General features: G+C 44.8%; 1 protein-coding gene across 1 annotated transcript in view; it reads left to right on the top strand.

Moving 5' to 3' along the window:
- Window positions 1-275: 275 nt before the first annotated feature.
- Window positions 276-18,265, top strand: part of LOC146830448 (nmrA-like family domain-containing protein 1) — a 71,962-nt gene continuing 53,972 nt past the window's right edge. Inside the window, exon 1 of the mRNA XM_085604686.1 lies at window positions 276-441. Coding sequence (XP_085460812.1) covers window positions 399-441 — 43 coding nt within the window. The 5' untranslated portion in view covers window positions 276-398. The remainder of the gene's footprint in view (window positions 442-18,265) is intronic.

Genomic DNA, 18,265 nt, shown 5'->3' with positions numbered 1-18,265 from the left:
CGGTTACCTTGGTTTTAAAACTGCAGCGTCACGCTCTTATATATCCGGCCTGCGTGGTACTATAGGCGCACGAGCAGCGCTCACTCACGAGCACTGTGCTTACCGTTAGAAGCAAGAAAGCCCCCGGCGGGGGCGGCCCCGCTTCAATAGGCACTCTTCTCTGTGTACGAATGCTGACAGCGTGGGGAGGGCCCGAGATATGCCTGGTCATGGTGAGAAAGGTGACACTCGAGTCTGTGCAGAATGCCCCGTCAGGGAGGGGCGGGAGGGATGTCTTGAGGAAGCGCATCTCTATAAAGCTGCAGAGACTCCCAGGCCTGGCAGCAGCCCTACTCTCTCGCCTCTCCGTGGCAGTCCTCCAGGTTTCCAACGTGCACGAACTTTGAAGAACAAGTGAAATGGCGACGGCCAAGAAGGTGATCACAGTGTTTGGGGCGACAGGTAAGACGAACCGGCACGAGGGAAAAGTGGGCGTGAGCTAGTGATATCTTTAAGCTGCATTGACGAGTACACGATGAACGAGGGTGGGCTGGGGAGAGAAACACTGGCGTCGCTAATCCCTAGAGGGGAGGGGGCCCGATGGAGCCAGTGCCCAGCTCTTGGGCCCCACCACCTCAGCCGTTGAATGTGGAAGGACCAACACAATGCAAAAACAAGCACTGGCAAAGCCAATAGGCCTCGTGGGAGGAAAGAAAACGCAACAAGCATTGGTAAATGCAATGTTTGGCAATGTGTTTTTGTGATGTTGTACTCTAGGGTGGGGTGGATTGGGTTGAGTGGATTGAAGTGTGGTGGATTCGAGTAAGGTGAATTGTAGTGGAATGGGGTGGATTGTAGTGGAATGGGCTGAATGTATTGGGGTGGTGTCGTGTGAACTGGGGTGGGCTGGTTTGGATTGGAGTAGAGTGGGGTGGATTGGAGTGGGGTTGACTGGATTGAATTGGCGTGAGGTGGATAGGATTGGGATGTTCTGGAATGGGTTGGATTGGAGTGGGGTGGGTTGGATTGGGGCGAGGTGGGGTGGATTGGAGTGGGGTTGACTGGATTAGAATAGGGGTGGATTGGATAGGGGTGGACTGAAGTGAGGTGGGTTGGATTGAGGTGGGGTGGATTGTATTGAGGTGGGGGGACTGGGGTGGATTGGATTAGAGTGGATTGGGGAGGGTTGGAATGGGGTGGCTTTTGAGTGGGGTAAATTTCTTTGGAGTGGGTTGCAGTGGGTGGATTGTACTGGATTTGAGTGGGGTGGATTGGAGTGGAGTGAACTGGATTGAAGTGTTGTGGATTGGTTGGAGTGGGGGAAATTGGATTGAGTGATTTGGATAGGATGAAGTGGAGTGAGGTGGATTGGACTAAGTGGGGTAGAGTGGACTGAATTTGAGTAGACTAGACTGAAATGGGATGGGACTGATTGGAGTGGGGCAGATTGTTTTGGATTGGAGCGGGGCAAATTGTTTTGGATTGAGTAGGACAGATTGGAGTTGGGCTGATTGTTTTGGAGTGGGGCAGATTGATTTTGACTGCTGGATTGGAGTGAGGCAGATTGATTTTGATTGCTGGATTGAAGTGGGGCAGATTGATTTTGACTGCTGGAATAGAGTGGGGCAGATTGATTGGAGTGGGCAGATTGATGTTCACTGCTGGATAGGAGTGGGGCTGATTAATTGGAGTGGGGCAGATTGATTGGAGTGGGGCAGATGTTTGGATGGGAGTGGGGCAGATTGATTGGAGTGGAGCAGATTGTTTTGGATGGGAGTGGGGCAGATTGTTTTGGACGGGAGTGGGGCAGATTGACTGGAGTGGGTCAGATTGTTTTTGACTGGAGTGGGGCAGGTTGATTGGAGTGGGGCAGGTTGATTTGGACAGGAGTAGAGAGATTGTTTGGAGTGAGGCAGATTGTTTGGAGTGGGGCAGATTGTTTGGAGAGGGGCAGATTGATTGGAGTGGGGTAGATTGATTGGAGTGGGGTAGATTGGTTGGAGTGGGGCAGATTGCTTGGTGTGGGGCAGATTGTTTTTCAATCGAATTGGGGCAGACTTTTTTGGATGGGAGTGGGGGAATTTTTTGGGGATGGGAGCAGATTGAGTGGTGTGGGTTGGAAGGATTGGAGTGAATTGGGGTGAGTGGGTGGACTAGTCTGGGTCGTATTTGATTGAGTGGGGTGGTTTGGATGGGGTGGATGGTGTGGGGTGAGGTGGGGCACGTTGGACTGGGGTGGATTGCAGTGGGGTGGATTGGGGTGTACTGCACTGCATAATTAAAAAAATTACACATACGAAAGAAACCAGTCACTTTGCAATGTATAAAACAAGATACTTGTCGTCTTTTGAGAACAGTGCCCATGAGCAAAAACAAAAATAAACCAAACGTGAGTGCAAAGTGAGAAAAGAAGAATTGGCAAATTAAAAGTTAACTATAGATAATAAAACTGTGCAATTTTGTTTGTCCTGCTGGGCACATTGTTGCGCGCCTGAGACTCCCCCCCCCCCCCCCGACCCCCCCCCCCCACCAAAAAAAAATATTGATTGCTTCTCACGCATACACGGTTGTGGTGATCCTCGAAGCCACCCTACCAGACAAGGTGAGCTGACGTTTCCTGTTCTGAACACTCTTTGCAGCCGGGTTGCTACGTTGTTTGGCAACATACTTTTCTTTACAGGACAAACCGGCTTTTCAAGACCCTGGTCTTTGCGGTGCAGCCTGTAGATGCCACAGGAGAATGTCGGCCCTTCGCGTGGAACTGGCGAAAAACTTGTAAAATGGGCCAGTGAAGTCCACGTGTGTGTGTGTGTGTTTAAGGGGGGGCGGCATGGGGACTTTGGGAGATGTGAAGGCAGGCTGGGGGACCAGGAGGTGGACGCGGGCGTATGTAGTACCCCTTCTTTTTTAACAGAGGGGGTTCGTCCTCTTTATCCGGGGCCAACGAACAGCTTGGATGTGTGCCTTTTAAGGCACACTGAAGACTCGTTGCATCACCTTGATTGTTGTGCCCCAGCATTGTGGCAAAGGCCAGATACACTCGAGGTCCGACCACCCCAGACAACACCCTCGGCTCCTTAGCCTTGAGAATGGCACAGGCGGGGGGAGGGGGGGGGGGGGGGAAGAAGGGAGTGCCCACCATTGCCCTTATCATGCCTAAAAGATGTGGGGGTGTGACACGTTTGTGCTTTGATTTTGGTTTATCACACCAGCAGGAAACAAACCTAAAGTATTAAATCGTAGCACCAAGTTGCTTCTATTTGCACAGTAAAATCTGGAATTTTTATATATAACTTTGTTTAAAAACGTTGACACTGAGTCATCAGTAAGCTGACCAGCCCCTTTCTATGAAGAAAACACATCTGGGATTTACCAAAAAGTAACATTCCAGTAAGCACTGAGTGCCTCGCGGTACCAGGAAGTGATGCTCCGGCCGGTTACACGCTGCATCGCCGCGCGCCTCTCTCTGACCCCGCCTCCGTCGCCGCCGCCCACTACATGGGGTCCCAGTGAGGCCTATCGGATGGCTTCATGGCACTCCCGTTCCACCTCTAGGGGTCGTCACCGGAAGGTTAATAGACCTGAACACGCATTTGACCGCGGGAGCTTTTGAAAGGCAGACACAAAAAACAAACCACACCTGTCTCTCATCCCAGCCTCTCCATTCTTATTTTCTGTCAAAGTATTTTATTAGTTATTTATTTATTTCCATGTTCTGTCTGCCACATGCCATGGGCTGCCTGCTAGTCAACTCTCTCTTGGTTTCCCACTCACTCATCACATTAAAAACGCTTGCAGTGATACTTTAAACGAATTACATCCTGCGCCTTTCCTGAACAAAACAGGCACCGATGTAAAACAGTGACCTGTCTTGATAAACGCTCCCCCGTCACCTTTCCCAGCTTGAAGCAAAGTTTTCCTCTCCCAGCGCAAACAATTACTTGTGGCATAAGCATGTCATTCTACAGTAAAGACTGGAGGTGTGGCTAGGAGTGACGTACTCCACCCCACCGGCTGTGGTGGGCAAAGGTATGTTATTTGGATAGACCTACCTGCATCTATCCATCCATCCAGCATGTCTGGATAGCTAAGGATGCGCACGCGCACAGCGGCTCTGTGGTTATTTAGGCTTAAAAACACTTAGATAGCTGGATGCTAGCACAGCCGACTAAGGAGTGTGGGCTTCAGAGTGGCCCTGCGAGGACAGACGAGCCAGCACGTGACCCCTGGTGCTATTACATTACCATTTATGTGCCATGACAAGACTCCTGGCTTGTTATCAAATAGGTCATACGTGAGGCACATCGAGCTCTAGGCTAGATTTCACTTGCATAGGAACGGTAAGTTAGTAAATATTTGGAAAAAACATCTGGCATTCCTATAATCACTGCCAGTCAGATGCACTCTGACGTCAGCTGTTCTTGTCCATGCCTTCTGCTGCTTACTCGTGCAGACTCTGTAATGAAGCAGCAGATACAAAGTGAAAATGTGTACTTTATGGTCCATTGTTTCTTTTAATCATGTAGGATATTCCATGGAAAAGGAAATGACCACAGACTTTACATTCAGTGTGAAATGTGGGACAAGAGATACAGAGAATCCCGGGTCCTCGAGGTCTCTTGTTCCTTGTGCCACGCGCCATGCCACAGTAGGGCTCCTGTAATCCGCTATCGGCCTTGGAGGTGCCCCCAGCTTGGTCTGGGTGCCGATGATTGTCTACTCACTCTTCAATCAATGTAGACAAGATCTTGGCTATGTCAAATTAGTCTTGGGGGGGCGGGGGCATTAATGAATGCTTCCATTTTGCCCTTCCCTGTTGCTCCTGGTTTTCTGGATCTATTTGTGTGTTTGGGGGGCTCTGCCCACTTAGTAATGGAGGGACTCTCTAGTGCACAACAGTAGAACCTGTACTCACTATCCTATAGACTCAGTGAAGCAATTCCTGCGTCACCGGTCATTCACAGTGGCACAGTGATGTCCGTCTGAAAGATTGTATGGTGGCAAATACCCCCTATCTTGTTGTAGGTTCACAGCCACCCTCTAGGCGTCAGTGCATTGATTTCGAGATTCTTTCCTCGGAGTAGGGCCCCAGAGCTCAGGATACAAAACTTACAGGCTGACTTCATTGCCTGAAGGCTAACATTATTCTTTCCACACCAGATCAAACAGTCAGGTCCACTGTCATGACTCATGTGGGTCTGCTTAATCTCTTGTGCACAACACACCCGTGCAGGCCAGCAGAACGGCACAGGCGGCAGTTTGTGTCTGCCTCCAGAGGCTTTGCAGCAACAACTATGCGTAGATTGAGGACTCAACCTCCCACAGCTCCCCTATGCACCAGCACGCCAGGACTGGAGCCGCTTCCCAGGCCTGTGCATGCAGATGCCAGGTTTAGCCCACAGTTGGGCACAGGGCTTGCTCTTACTACCATTGGCATATAAAGAGCAGAGGTTCACAGTGGAATAATCAATTATGTTAGCATTATTGCACAATCAGTCATCAACATAGCAAATCATTAAAGATAAAGAAAACTGGACCCATTCATCGCTTTTGAATCATTTATTTTATATTAGCAGTGTCAAATGAAGTTTCAAACAAGTTCTGTGTGCGCATATAGTAACAAAACATTGCCATTTACAATGCCAATAACTCCAACTCCAACAAATGCGAGACCTTCTGCATTTCCAATGCTTGTTATTAACAACGTCCCACAAGTGATATGCATTCGCTAGTGCATGCTATCGTAGGCTCGACCCTAAAAAGGAGGGGCAAACAGTAAGGATTAACTACTAGCAAGTGTGCATTTTTGAACGACAAATGAAGGGACGAATAAAAAGGCTATGGGCGGGCTGTACTCCCACTGAGTGGGTACTTCATGTCTCAAAGAGACCGCACATGTGCTGCCTAGGCTCGACCTAAAAAGCAGACACTGTACCTTGCCACTCACATTAATTTGTTCAATTATCTTTTACTGCAAATTAGCGTTGTTTGTTTAAAATGTTTAAATCTGACTATGTAGAGGGAACATATGCTCACTACTCAGATATGGTGCAATACTTTTAATGAGTGCCAAAACTTCTCATTAGCAAACAGACACTCTAATAGTGAGTACCTGCACTTGTTTATTTCCATTTAAAACACTGGCACCCTGTGAGAATGAACAGGACTCGGATATGGCCGACATTGTAGCCCACATCGGGAACAGAGAAAGCGTTCTAGCTTCTCTGGAGAACGTGGCGTGTGTGTGGCTACACCCCCTTTTTGATGACCAAAAGCGTGCAAGACAGGAAGAGGGTGCAGTGAGAAAAGACGGAGGCGAAGAAGAGAAGGAGGTGATGAGAACAGAGGAGGAGCCTGGAGTTCCACCCCGAACGGAAGGCACAGCTGAGGGGATGTTGTAAATGTGTATTTCTCTCAACATGGTTCCACATCTATAGCCCTTCCTTTGTGTCCTCTCCTCCCCATCCTTCCAGAATACCTGTGATGTTCTATGTGCATTATTCTTAGCCAAGCTGCATTCCTGACTTGTCAGTTGGTGGTCTGGTCAGCTGGCGAGGTGTACGCTTAACCTATGCTCTGCCAATACAGCTACTGCTTACCGTGAAGAGGCTTCTGCGTCATTCATCATTAAAGCTTTTTCAATATGGCGACGATTTGGAAAGCTGACCGGACTACAAGCATCGAGCCTTTAGCAGAGCAGCCTTCAAGCGTCTACTGGTTAGCAACACCTCTCCGTCAGCAACTCACAGCGTGCAGTGCGACCGTGGACCTCCAGAGACGATCAACCGCAATTTTTGCTGAGACTACAAAGTAATCTGGAAGTCCCAGTGTGGCCCCAACGTCATCTTCTTAACCGTGAGTAGTGTCGCATGCATGTGCGCTTCAGTACACACGCCATGCATTGCTGAGCAGCGAAATCCCTTAGTGACAACGCGTCACAGTGCATTCCATCTCCTTTTCTTTGTCGGGCTTTCCTGCACCTCCACTCATCAACGCAACATACTTGCGTCATCCCGCAACGTGAGGCTGCCATATTGGATTTCCCTTCACAGCTCTATCTCTGGAGTTACACAGTGACATGCTGACGCTGTCACGCAATGTAAAAGCGGCTATTTTATTGCGGGATTGATGCGTTTTGTAATCAGCTGTGTTGCCAAGGTTACCACGAGCAATGAGCGTAATCTCTACACGTTGATATGCTCATCAAACTTGTCGTCATTTGTATCTAATATCTTCATGTTTGTGACATACCTTCGTAGTTCGGTGGCTATATCTCACATGCTTGTCATACGGTGATGCGCAGACCATGCTACGGCTGCAGTCACATTGCAAGTAACTTGATGAAGTCCGCACCTTACCACTTGTCCGGTTAGATGTCTCTTACTTAATTGGACAGTGTTTTCAAGCTATACGATGACATTCCTTCCTCACTTCTTGCCTGCGTGTTACTGATTTACACCCTCACTTTCTCTTTATTTGGCAAGATACTGTAGAAACCTATTGTTAATTCAGTCACTGTGGTTGGCTTGCAATATTTGCATAGCTATGGCACAACAAGTTGCAGTAGCACTACCCCCACAATTTCTGAGCGAACCAGGTACATCGTCAATTTCATGGGATGATTGGATAGTCATGTTTGACAATTATCTTGACACCCTTGATGGCCAAGACTTTTCTGCCAAGCGTAAGAAAGCATTATTGTTGAGTGCTCTAGGCAAGGAAGGTCAACATATCTTCAAGTATCTTCCTCAAGCGTTGCAAGCCAATGGGCAGTCTATGCCCGACGAGTACAAAGAAGCTGTCTCTAGACTTTAAGTGAGGTTTGCCAAAGAGGAGAATTTGGTAATGAACAGGTACAAGTTTTATACACACAAGCAACGTAACGAGGTATCCATCGATGATTTTGTGACACGAATACATTGTTGAGAGAAATACACGTTTACAACACATCTTCTCTCTTTGGAATGAAAACAAAACACCAAAAGGAAGAAACTTAATATGAAGCCTTAACAGAAATAATCATTCAAAGGAAGGGCTATAGATGGGGAACCATGTTGAGAGAAATACACATTTACAACAGGGGACGGCCCAACTCCTGGGGAAGACCGGAGTAGAAGATTCCAGGGAAGAGTTGAGCTACGGCATTAACTGCGGTATCGGTGAACCAGGAAGTGATGCCGACACCGTAGTACCAATCACCACGACCCAGGAGACGGTCCAAGGAAAGTACTGCAACCCAAATGGTACTTTTGGTGGGGTTGGTGGGGCGCCACGGAATAGGGAGCCCTCTGGTGACGGGTGATATACAGGGTTATTGCATGAAAGGCCAAGACACTGCTCAAGCACTACCACGTATCCCTACCCGTAAACGACCTGCCCTGCCTGGTGATGGTAGCACGTATGTGAAACAGTCCTTTACGAGTGGACTAATTTTTAATTACTTGTTTTGAGTTCTTTTCTTTCCCCTTTGTTGGGTGTTGGACAACAACATTCGAGGACTGTAACTTCCTGAAGAAGAAGGGAGAGTCACCTGTACAGCCGCGAGACCTCTTGGGATTTTGTTTACTGTTGTTTCTTTTGACTGCTTTATTTTTTCTTCCAATAAAGAGAAGAGATACTCTTTAAGAAACAGACTGCTTGTGTCCCTGCTTTGTACACTACTATACATTCACACACATACGTTGACATTTTTATGCAGCACCAAAAATTGCTTCTTTTCTTGAACACCTGTGCTTTACCTGGCTGTAATTTTGCTACATCACCCGCATAAAGTGTAAAGTCTGTCTTAAGTCTATGAGAATATCATTTGTGAAAAGACTGAAGAGAAGTGGTCCACGAATAGATCCCTGAGGCACCACAGCTAGAATATGTCGTACTATTGTACGCTTATGTGAAAGGTGCAGTCAGCAGGTTTGTCAGGTAGCTTGGAAGCTGATCTAAATGAGCTTGTAGATCAGTCCTGTGTGTCATACTTGTCAAAGACTTTGGCTACGTACAGGAAGACTACTCCTGTCAATTTGTTACTGTTAAACCTATAGCTTATAACTAAGGCTCCCTGTTTTCTGTTTTTAGGTCTTGCCTACGCAGCGCACATGCGTTGCATAGGAGGAGACCTTTAGTAATCGATTTCGTTTTTGGCCCAAAAAACGTGTACGCGTTGCATTGCTTTCAATGGCAACGCGTGTACGTTTGGCGATTCCCTTGCGGAAGCGAGTTTTGAAACCATCTGTTTGTAATTAACAGATGGTTCCTGCTTGCTCCCGCAAGGGGAAAAGATGCAGGCCCGGCATTCTGGTCAGCCGGGCCGGGATTCAAGGGCCTCTCTCCTGCTTGCCGCGGTCTGGGCTGAGGGAAAAATGCAGCTTTCACAGGCCCTCAAAGCTGCTTTCACAGGGCCCTCAAGGCTGCTTTAACCAGGCCCGTGAGGCGGCTTTCACGGGCCCCTCAAGGCTGCATTCACGGGGCCCTCAAGGCTGCTTTCACAAGGCCCTTATGGCCGCTTTCACAAGACCCTCTGCCCTCATCTGCAGGTGGGCCTCACTTCCTGCACACAAGCATACAGACCCCCCTTACACAAAAATAGCTTGGTGCCTTTAAGTTGGGATGTCATCGCATGGCGTGTCTCTGACTCCTTGCTCCAGCCCGGGCTTTTCCTTCACAAACTGATGCATTCTGGGACTTATTGTATTGGTTTGCTGACAATGGAGTAATTGGACTAAACTAAGAGCACTAATGGGTCCGATAACAATGATCTGCATTTAAAAAAACCACACAAGAATGGAACAATTGCGCACTGACGACGTCTAACGAGTTGTAAGCTCTAAGTACAGGCGCTGCTGAACTTTAATGCGCCAGAGTTAAGGTGAGTCCCACTAAGAACCTTTCCAGACTGACCACAGCAGTCTTTCTACTTTAGTTTACAACGTACTTTTCAACTGGTAGAAACAGGATTTATTTTGGAGAACCGAGGGTTGAAGAAAGCAAGCGAGGCAGCTGTTTAAGCCACACTGTTTCTACTTTAGGCCCAATTGTTCAGCAGCCCGTGTGAGAAGTGTTACAAGTCCCTGCTCTGTGTAGAAGCAGAGAAAGTTCATGTTTTTAGAACATAGACCCCAACCCCAAGTGACCTCCGGAAGATTACCCACCCCTCACCCTGCCCCTCTCCACTCCATCGTGAGATATTCTCCTACAGGCATCCTTTGTAAACAAGCACTGGCAACGCCAGAGGCTCTGACATCTACAGCCAACTTTATGCATTCGATAATGCTTAATTTCTTTTGTCATGGTTTTTGTACAACTGTATTGTTGCTGAGGGGCAACAGCCCCATCCCCCACTCCGCCCGGCCCCAACAGATATAAAAACAATTGGATAAAAGCAAAAGTATTTTTTGGTCTCATAAAGCACACATTGCCACAGTGGTGTCTGGCACTTAGGGCATTACTCTGTGGTCCCGATTCACAGAACTAACTTAAGACAAAATCCTAAACTTACTACCATTTTGGTATTCACAGAAGGCACTTACTCATTTTGGTATTCACAGAAGTTAGGAGTCCTAACTTTAGGACTCCTAAATGCCTTCTGTAAATACCGAAAGTCTTAAAATTAGGACTTTTCTCAGTTTAGTAGTAGTAAAGTTTGGACTCCTGACTTTTGGACTCCTAAATGCCTTCTGTGAATATCGAAAGTCTTAAAATTAGGATTTTTTTCAATTTAGTAGTAGTAAAGTTAGGACTCCTAAATGCCTTCTGTGAATATCGAAAGCCTTAAAATTAGGATTTTTCTCTGTTTAGTAGTAGTAAAGTTAGGAGTCATAGCTGTGCAGATTGACAGGCAAGTGGATTAAAAAAATATAGGGATTTTAGTAAAGAGCCTTACACAACAGTAGATTTGCACAACCTTGATACTAAAATTTACATATTTTCTTACAAGTTCATATTTTACCATCTGAGTGTGTATATATAATTGAAACCTGTCAGGCATTCCGGCACGAGAGCACTTTAACTGGTTAAATAAATACAGAAATATACACATTTCAGCTTCATTTTTTCACAAACCCTAAAATAAATATGGATAAATACAGGTAAAATTAGCAAAAAATAAATATGGATAAATACAGACGGAAATGACAAAAATATAAATACCATAAAACCGGGAGCCCTAATTATGATTAATATCTGTATTTAATAATATGTATGTTATATTTATGATTGGGTTTAATGTTATTTGTTTTATTTAATTAACATCTGGTATTTAAGATGTATTTGTTTTGGGGGCTGTTTGTTTTGAGCAGTAGGGAGGGAGGTGTATTTTTTATTGTATTTGTTTACATACTTTATATTTTTTAGTTTGAAAATGTTTTAATAATTTTATGTTAGGTATTTGAATGTTAGCTTGAAAATGATTATGGTTTGGAATGGTACATGTAACCCTTCCTGAGTCTAAATATTTCCATTTTTTCACTTAAGTTGAAGTGGGAATAGTAAATGTAACCCTTCCTATGGCCAACACTTTCCCTACAGTTATTTGATTTTTGTGAGAATAGTACATAGAGCCCTGCCAAAATTCGATACTTTCCCTACTGTTTGGAGTGGGAATAGTAAATCTATCACCCCCAAAGTCCACATAGTCCATGATTTTTCTTACTTTGGAGTAGGAATATTAAATGTAACCCCTAAGTCCATCACTTTCCTTACTGTTTGATTTGATTAGGAATATCAAATCTAACCATTCGGAAGTCTAACGCTTTTCCTGATTTTGCTTACATTGGAGTGGGAATAGTAAATGTAACTCCTCCGAAGTATAATACTTTTTCTAATTTTGCTTAAATTGGAGTTAGTTTAGTTAATCTTACTCCATTGAAGTCAAACAGTTTTTCTAGTGATGTTTATTTTTGATTGTTGTTAATTTGTAAAATATTTTGTACTTTTTTAATGTTTATATGGTTGGTAAAGAAATATATATTTTTTTAAATTTACTAGTGAATTGTGATGTAAGGTTAGTGTTAATGTTTAATTTTAATTTCATGATAATTGTTGATATTAGTGTCTTTTTTAAATTTTTATATATTTTAAAATAAATACATTTTATTTATTTGACTGTATTCAATATTTATATTGTAATATTTAAACTAGATTACGTATACTTTTTGATTATGTTAGATAATTTTTGCTTTTAAGTTACTGTTAACATATTTAAGTTAATGCATTTTCAACATTGTTTAATTGTATTTTGTGTGTGTGTGTGTGTGTAAGAAATTGGATTATTGTTTCAGGTGGGTGACTACCAACCAAGGAATAATCACAGCCCTCGCTAGGGTGAACCCTCAAAGCCACTAAATTAACCCCCTGGTAGCTATAGCACAGAGCAGACCGACTTATCTTAGGGCAATGTGTAAAGTATTTATGAAGTGCTCAAACAGCAATAAAGTTGAAATGCAAATCAATAAAAATCCCAAACTGAATTAGACAAGTAGAGTAAAATTTAAATAAACAAAATGACACACAACTGACAAATCTAATTTTGGGAACCGGAGATATGAATTTTGAAATGTGTTAGTAGGAATAGCCCAAGAAACGCAAAGTGCAATGATAGTCAATGGTCGCGATAGACCGCGACCTATGCCAATTTGATGATAACCACGGTGAAGCGCAGGTCAGATACACCACCCGGGTTCGTCCTGGTGTTTGCCTTCTGACATTAGTCCTTTAAGGCCCAATTCAGCACAGAAACACTAAATCTCGCCAGGACCTCAGGAGAGGCACTTGAAGACTTACAGGGTGTCGGGCAGAGGTCAAAAGTAGGGTCCAGTCCAGGTCCAGTTGCCACTGATTAGCCAGGCAGCTGCTGGAAGTGCCTGTTATAGCCTGTTGTATCATTGAAGCCTGATCAGCCTTATGACCCCAGGAGTCCACTTCTTTGTCCAGGGTACAAAAGAGAGCTGGACCAGTACTTCAGCACTGTACTGAGGACGCAGACAGCTGGTTCAGTCCTCTCCTGATCTTCTTCAGGTCCAGGAGTGTTCTGAAGTGGGTGTTTGGAGGTGCCACATTTATGCCTTAAAGTATGCAAAAAAAGTGATGGATAGAATGATTAAATTAATGTCAGTCTGTGGTAATTACTTTGTACGCAACCCAGTGCACCTTTATTTTGCACACCATGCCACCTCAGATTGCAACCAGCCATATGCAAATCAGTTTCAACCCTGCTTCAATATGAACAGTCCAGCCTGAACTGCCAGGTCAGGTCCTTCCTGTACCGGAACACAAGCAACACAGGAGCGGTTTCACTCTAGTTGGGGCTCATAAGCTAAATATAGCTTGGTTCCCGTAAACCAGCATGCATGGGATCCATGTCTGGACATAGGTGTCCCACTAAAGTATACAAAAAAGTGATGGATGTAATGTTTGAATTAATCTTAGGCACTGGTAAGTACTCAGGCCGCATCCCAGTCTATCGTTATTTTGCACACCATGCCACCTCAGATTGGACTCCGCCATATGCAAATGAGTCTCGACCTATTACCCCGAGTGAAAACTCTGTTCTGCAGCATTGGCTGCTATGGACACATTAACACATTTACACTGTCTGTTTCAATATTTAAATTTGAGTTAGAATGGTATGTTTGTACCAATGGAAGACACTCAAACATGCAGCAGTAACAACAGATGAATCATGTCAGTTTTTATTATTTAAAGAGGAGCTGCACAGATGTTTGGCCCAAACTTAAAGCGTATGTGATGAATGGGTTTGACATCAATAAACAGTTCTACAATTAGTCAACTTGCAGTGGCTGGTTTGCAGATCCATTTTCAGGATTTAATCCTACCATGGAGCCATTTTTTTCCCAGATCATTAAAGATCTTGAGGAAACATGCAGAGCCAAATCATTTCACTGTGCCTGGCTTGCAGAACCATCTTAACTAGATCGTAGTTTGCAATTCTCCGTTATTGGACTTCTCACGGAGAAAGAATTTGGATGACCAACCTTTACATCCGTCCCGCATTTAAACTAACCAATACTCCTAGACCTAGAGGGGCCGAAAGCGGGCATGAAAAATGCTCCTTCCTGCTCTGAGCGGAGCTTCAGTTTCCCTGTGGCATGCGTCTGCCGCATGTCTCACATAGAAGGAGAGGCAAATTGAATCTATAGTGGAGGAAAATGCTCAAATGGACTCATTCCCTAAATTCAAAGAAAAGTTTAGGGAGATAACAGACCCCTCAAATCCTCATATTCTGCCCCATATAGTTCCAAAACATGTACCAATAGATATCCCACACTATGCTACAGAGTGGGGCCGACCTTTCCAATGGCCTTATCCCAGTTTTCCATAACATCATCATGAGGATGGGATCTGTGAGGAGGGGATTGCAGTAACTCAGGGAGAAGGACTTGCATCTGTATCCCACTCAATCTGGACTGATTCAGAGAATGGTCACTTTACGCATGCCCTCCACTAAGCTTCTAGGTCTGCCTCCTATGGTACATGCCAATCCCCCCTGTCTGCAAGCTTCTGGAAGGATTGCTAGTGAGTCGGCCTACACGGGTAAACTCAAGGTTTGTTTCTATTAATGTTTTTCATTGCTATCAATACTTTGTTGTATTTTTGCATTCACTGATTGTAACTTTTTAAAATTCTCTATGTTCATTTGACTTCATGCTAGTGTGTTTTCATATTCTCGAGCGCGCTTTTTGGAATGTTTTCCCGATTGCTTCTAAAAATTATATTTTAAAATAACAGATGAAGAGGTAAAAAAAAAGTTAAATGTATAATAGCGGGCGTAAGTTATGTATATGAAAAATAAATGAAGAGTAAAAAGGTAATATCTTTACCAGTACATTTTTCCCTTACACTATGGTGCCCTGCCATTTTATGGGGGAATATCCCTGTCCTCATTCCTGGCCCCCGTTCTTCCCACATCTTCTTATACTAACTCTTACACTATCACATTCCTCTTCGATTAGCCCCCACACCTAATTTGTTATCCTAGCCCTCTCTTACCACAAGTTTAACCCCATTCCTATTGGTAACTCTTACTCCGACCCAAACTATAAGATCTTACTTTAGACTATTTCTTACTCATTCTTCTAACCTAACCCCTAAAATTAACCTATACCTTACCCCCTCCTAACCCATATACATTGCCTTACACGAACCCTAACCCCTAAACTTAACTTAAACAAAACATGTCTACACTTCTCTTTAACCTCATTGCATACCCACATTCAGTTTTTACACTAGTTTTTCAACATGTTTGTACACTGTACCTTTTTCAGCCCAATATGTAGCTTTTTTTATTATTTGGATTTACTTTTTCTGTGTTCTCGACTTTTTCATTCTAATGTTTTATTTCAAACTGCTTGCATACTTCTGTGCCCTTCCTTTTTCTCATCATGTGCGTAAAGCATTTTCTTCCGTTCTCTTAGACCTCATTTTAACTTAAGCTGTGAACTTTTATTTCATGATCTTGAATTCATCTTTTAAACTGTACAAGATCCGTGGAGTATATTTTCCTGTTTTATTTCCTTTCATCATTCGCAGTTTCTCTCCAGTATCTTATACTGCTTTGAAATAAATAATGTGAACATGTTTGGATAGATTTTGTGTCGTTGAACGAGTCTCTGTGTTGACTCTGCATATGTTCTGTGTCTCTGAGTCACATTTTTAGATTTTCATCCTTTGAAAGGTGCTATAAAATAAATCAGTGGCTTCACAATGGTTGCTCCCAAGATGACTCTCCCAATATGCCTCTAATATATCACTTTACTCATGCTGATTTTACCTGTGGTATAAAGTATATATTATAAATGTGGCACTTGCACATTACCCTATATTTTAGTTTTCTGAGGGTGGTTGAAGGTGGTTTTACGGGTGGAAAAAAAGAATTCTCAAAACTATGTGGCTAAGAATAATTGCTTGAAGTCATGCTGGGGCAAAGTCACACAATCTTTTTCCCCAAATGTTTCCATGTTCCCAGTCATATGAGGAGCCATCAAACTCTACATTTTTAGGCTCTTTGGTATCATAAAAGTCCAGAGGGTTCCTACGGACCCACGGACCCTCTGTAGGCTTATCCGACCACGTAACCCCCTCACCTACACCCCTCCCCCATTAACTGGTTCTAGCTATGTCTCTCCTCTCTTTATGTGCAAACGACTACAGTGGTGCCGCTCACCCATACTCACCTCTCTAAACTGCTTGTATTTGTAGGAAGCTGGCTCTGTATATACTATAGCAAAATGAGGTATAGGGTGCACAGAGTCCAGTGGAACCCCAGAGGTAGGCAGAGGTAAAAGTAGATAGCACCTTAGTCATGGTAGTGTGGGCGAGCAGTAAGGCTTTATCAGAGGGTAGTGTTAAGCATTTGTTGTACACACTCAATCAGCAAATGATGTCACACACTCAAAGACTGAACTCAGACTAAGTTTGTTTGTATCAAAAATAGTATTAAGTTGTTTTATTTCTAGAGCCAAGCCTGGTACACGTAAGTGAAATAAATATTTTGCAAACTTTTATGCCGTGTTTACAAGTGAATGCAAGTTCAAAATGTAGTTGTTTGAAATACAGGTAAGTCAAGGTATTGAAGCACTGTACAGATTACTTTTTAGATTACTTTTTCTACTAGATATCCCACTGGGACATTTCCTAGAGAAAAGGTAAGTAAAATCAGTTTTGAACAGGGGCAGCTGGGTGCAAGGTGCTGTTTTGGCGTTGGGTGCCCTGTTAATTTCAATGGGGATTCTCCGGTTTCAACAGAGACTCGGGCTCGAAGTTCTTCTGGATGTGACCATCGGTTGGAAAGGTATGTTAGGTTGCCTGAGGATGTGGGGACACCGTCGGTTGGGCCACCCAAGGCCATGGGGCTTCGGGTGCAGGGGTGTCTTTAGGCGTCGGGGTTCTCTTACCAGCTCCGTTCGCGGTTAGGGGGGAGTCTCCAGAAAGAAGCTGCAGGCTTTGCTGGCAGATTTGAGGCAAGTCAGAGATCACCAGATCTCAGATCAGGATCAGCGGGGAGACCTCCTTGTGGTGTTGGGCCACTCGAACTCTGGCCTTGCCCGACGGGTGCAGAGTGGTGCAGACTCATGGATTTGTCCGGAGCCAGAGTACATCCGGTCTTCACAGGAGACAAAGTCTTTTCTTTGGAAGGCAGGGCAGGTCCTCGGGGTTCTTGAGGTTGCTGGCTGCAGGACACACCGTAGTTTCGCTTCTGCAGGTTAGAGGTGGGGACAGGTCGGTAGGGATGGGGCCAAGTCAGTGGGCACCCTCCTCTTCTTAGCTTCAGCACGGCTGTTTGGTCCTTCTTCTTTTCTTCTTGGTTGTTTCTTGTCTGAGGAAGGCAAGGTTTGGGGTAGGCCCTAAATACTAGATTTAGGGGTGTTACAGGTAAGTAAAGTTTGGGACCAATGGGTCCCTTCCTTGGGGTTGGTACACCCCCTATTATGCCACCCTCCAGTGGAAGGGGGGCATATGTCTCAGTCTGGATGGCTGAGTCCTCCATCTGCAAGATGGCGGTGACTGATAGTTGTGCTTCACCTCGCCTCCCCCACCTGAGGGGTGGGGTTGGAGAAGGTGGGCACACCTCCCTTCCTCACTTGGTTTTCCCTCCGATTCTCCTGCCCAAAGGGGGGTCAGAACCGGTGGGGGCCAGTTGCTGGGCACTGCAAAGGGCCTGGGGAAGCTCACAAAGGCGGCAAGCCTTTGAAGCTTCCTCTTCATGGACCCTGCCCATCCTGGGGGAGGAGGCTTGGCACTTCGTCCCAGGATGTGCATTGTTTCATACCCCTGAGATCAGCAGGCTCTCAACCCAGGGGTCCAGAAACATGTCTGGTGGTGGCAGCTGGTGTGCAGCCACTCAGCCTGGACACTAGTGCTAGGTCGTTTTTGAAGGGGTATCTCTAAGATGCCCTCTGTGTACATTTTTCATTAAATCCCACACTAGAATCAATGTGGGTTTAATGTGCTGAGAAGTATGATACCAAACTTCCCAGTTTTCAGTAAAGCCATTATGGTATTGTGGAATTTGTAATGACAAACTCCCAGCACGATATACTCCTAATGACAGCACTGCACTTACAATGTCTAAGAATTGACTTAGACACTGTAGGGGTACAGGCAGTACTTAATTTGTGCCGGTGCTTTCCGTTGCTCAGCACCGGCACTTATTTCAGAGGGCCGGGTCTATTGAATCTAAGGATATGTTGTGACTTCCAATGCTTGATGGCTGCTTAGGTACACTGTATGTTTCGTGGTCCATTTTCAATCTCTTGCATTCCTCAGTATTGTTCTC

Source organism: Triturus cristatus, chromosome 5_1, assembly GCF_964204655.1.
Source record: "Triturus cristatus chromosome 5_1, aTriCri1.1, whole genome shotgun sequence".
Classification (NCBI taxonomy): Eukaryota; Metazoa; Chordata; class Amphibia; order Caudata; family Salamandridae; genus Triturus; species Triturus cristatus.
The sequence above is the reverse complement of the archived record's forward strand: the minus strand, read 5'-3'. Positions and strand labels throughout refer to the sequence as shown.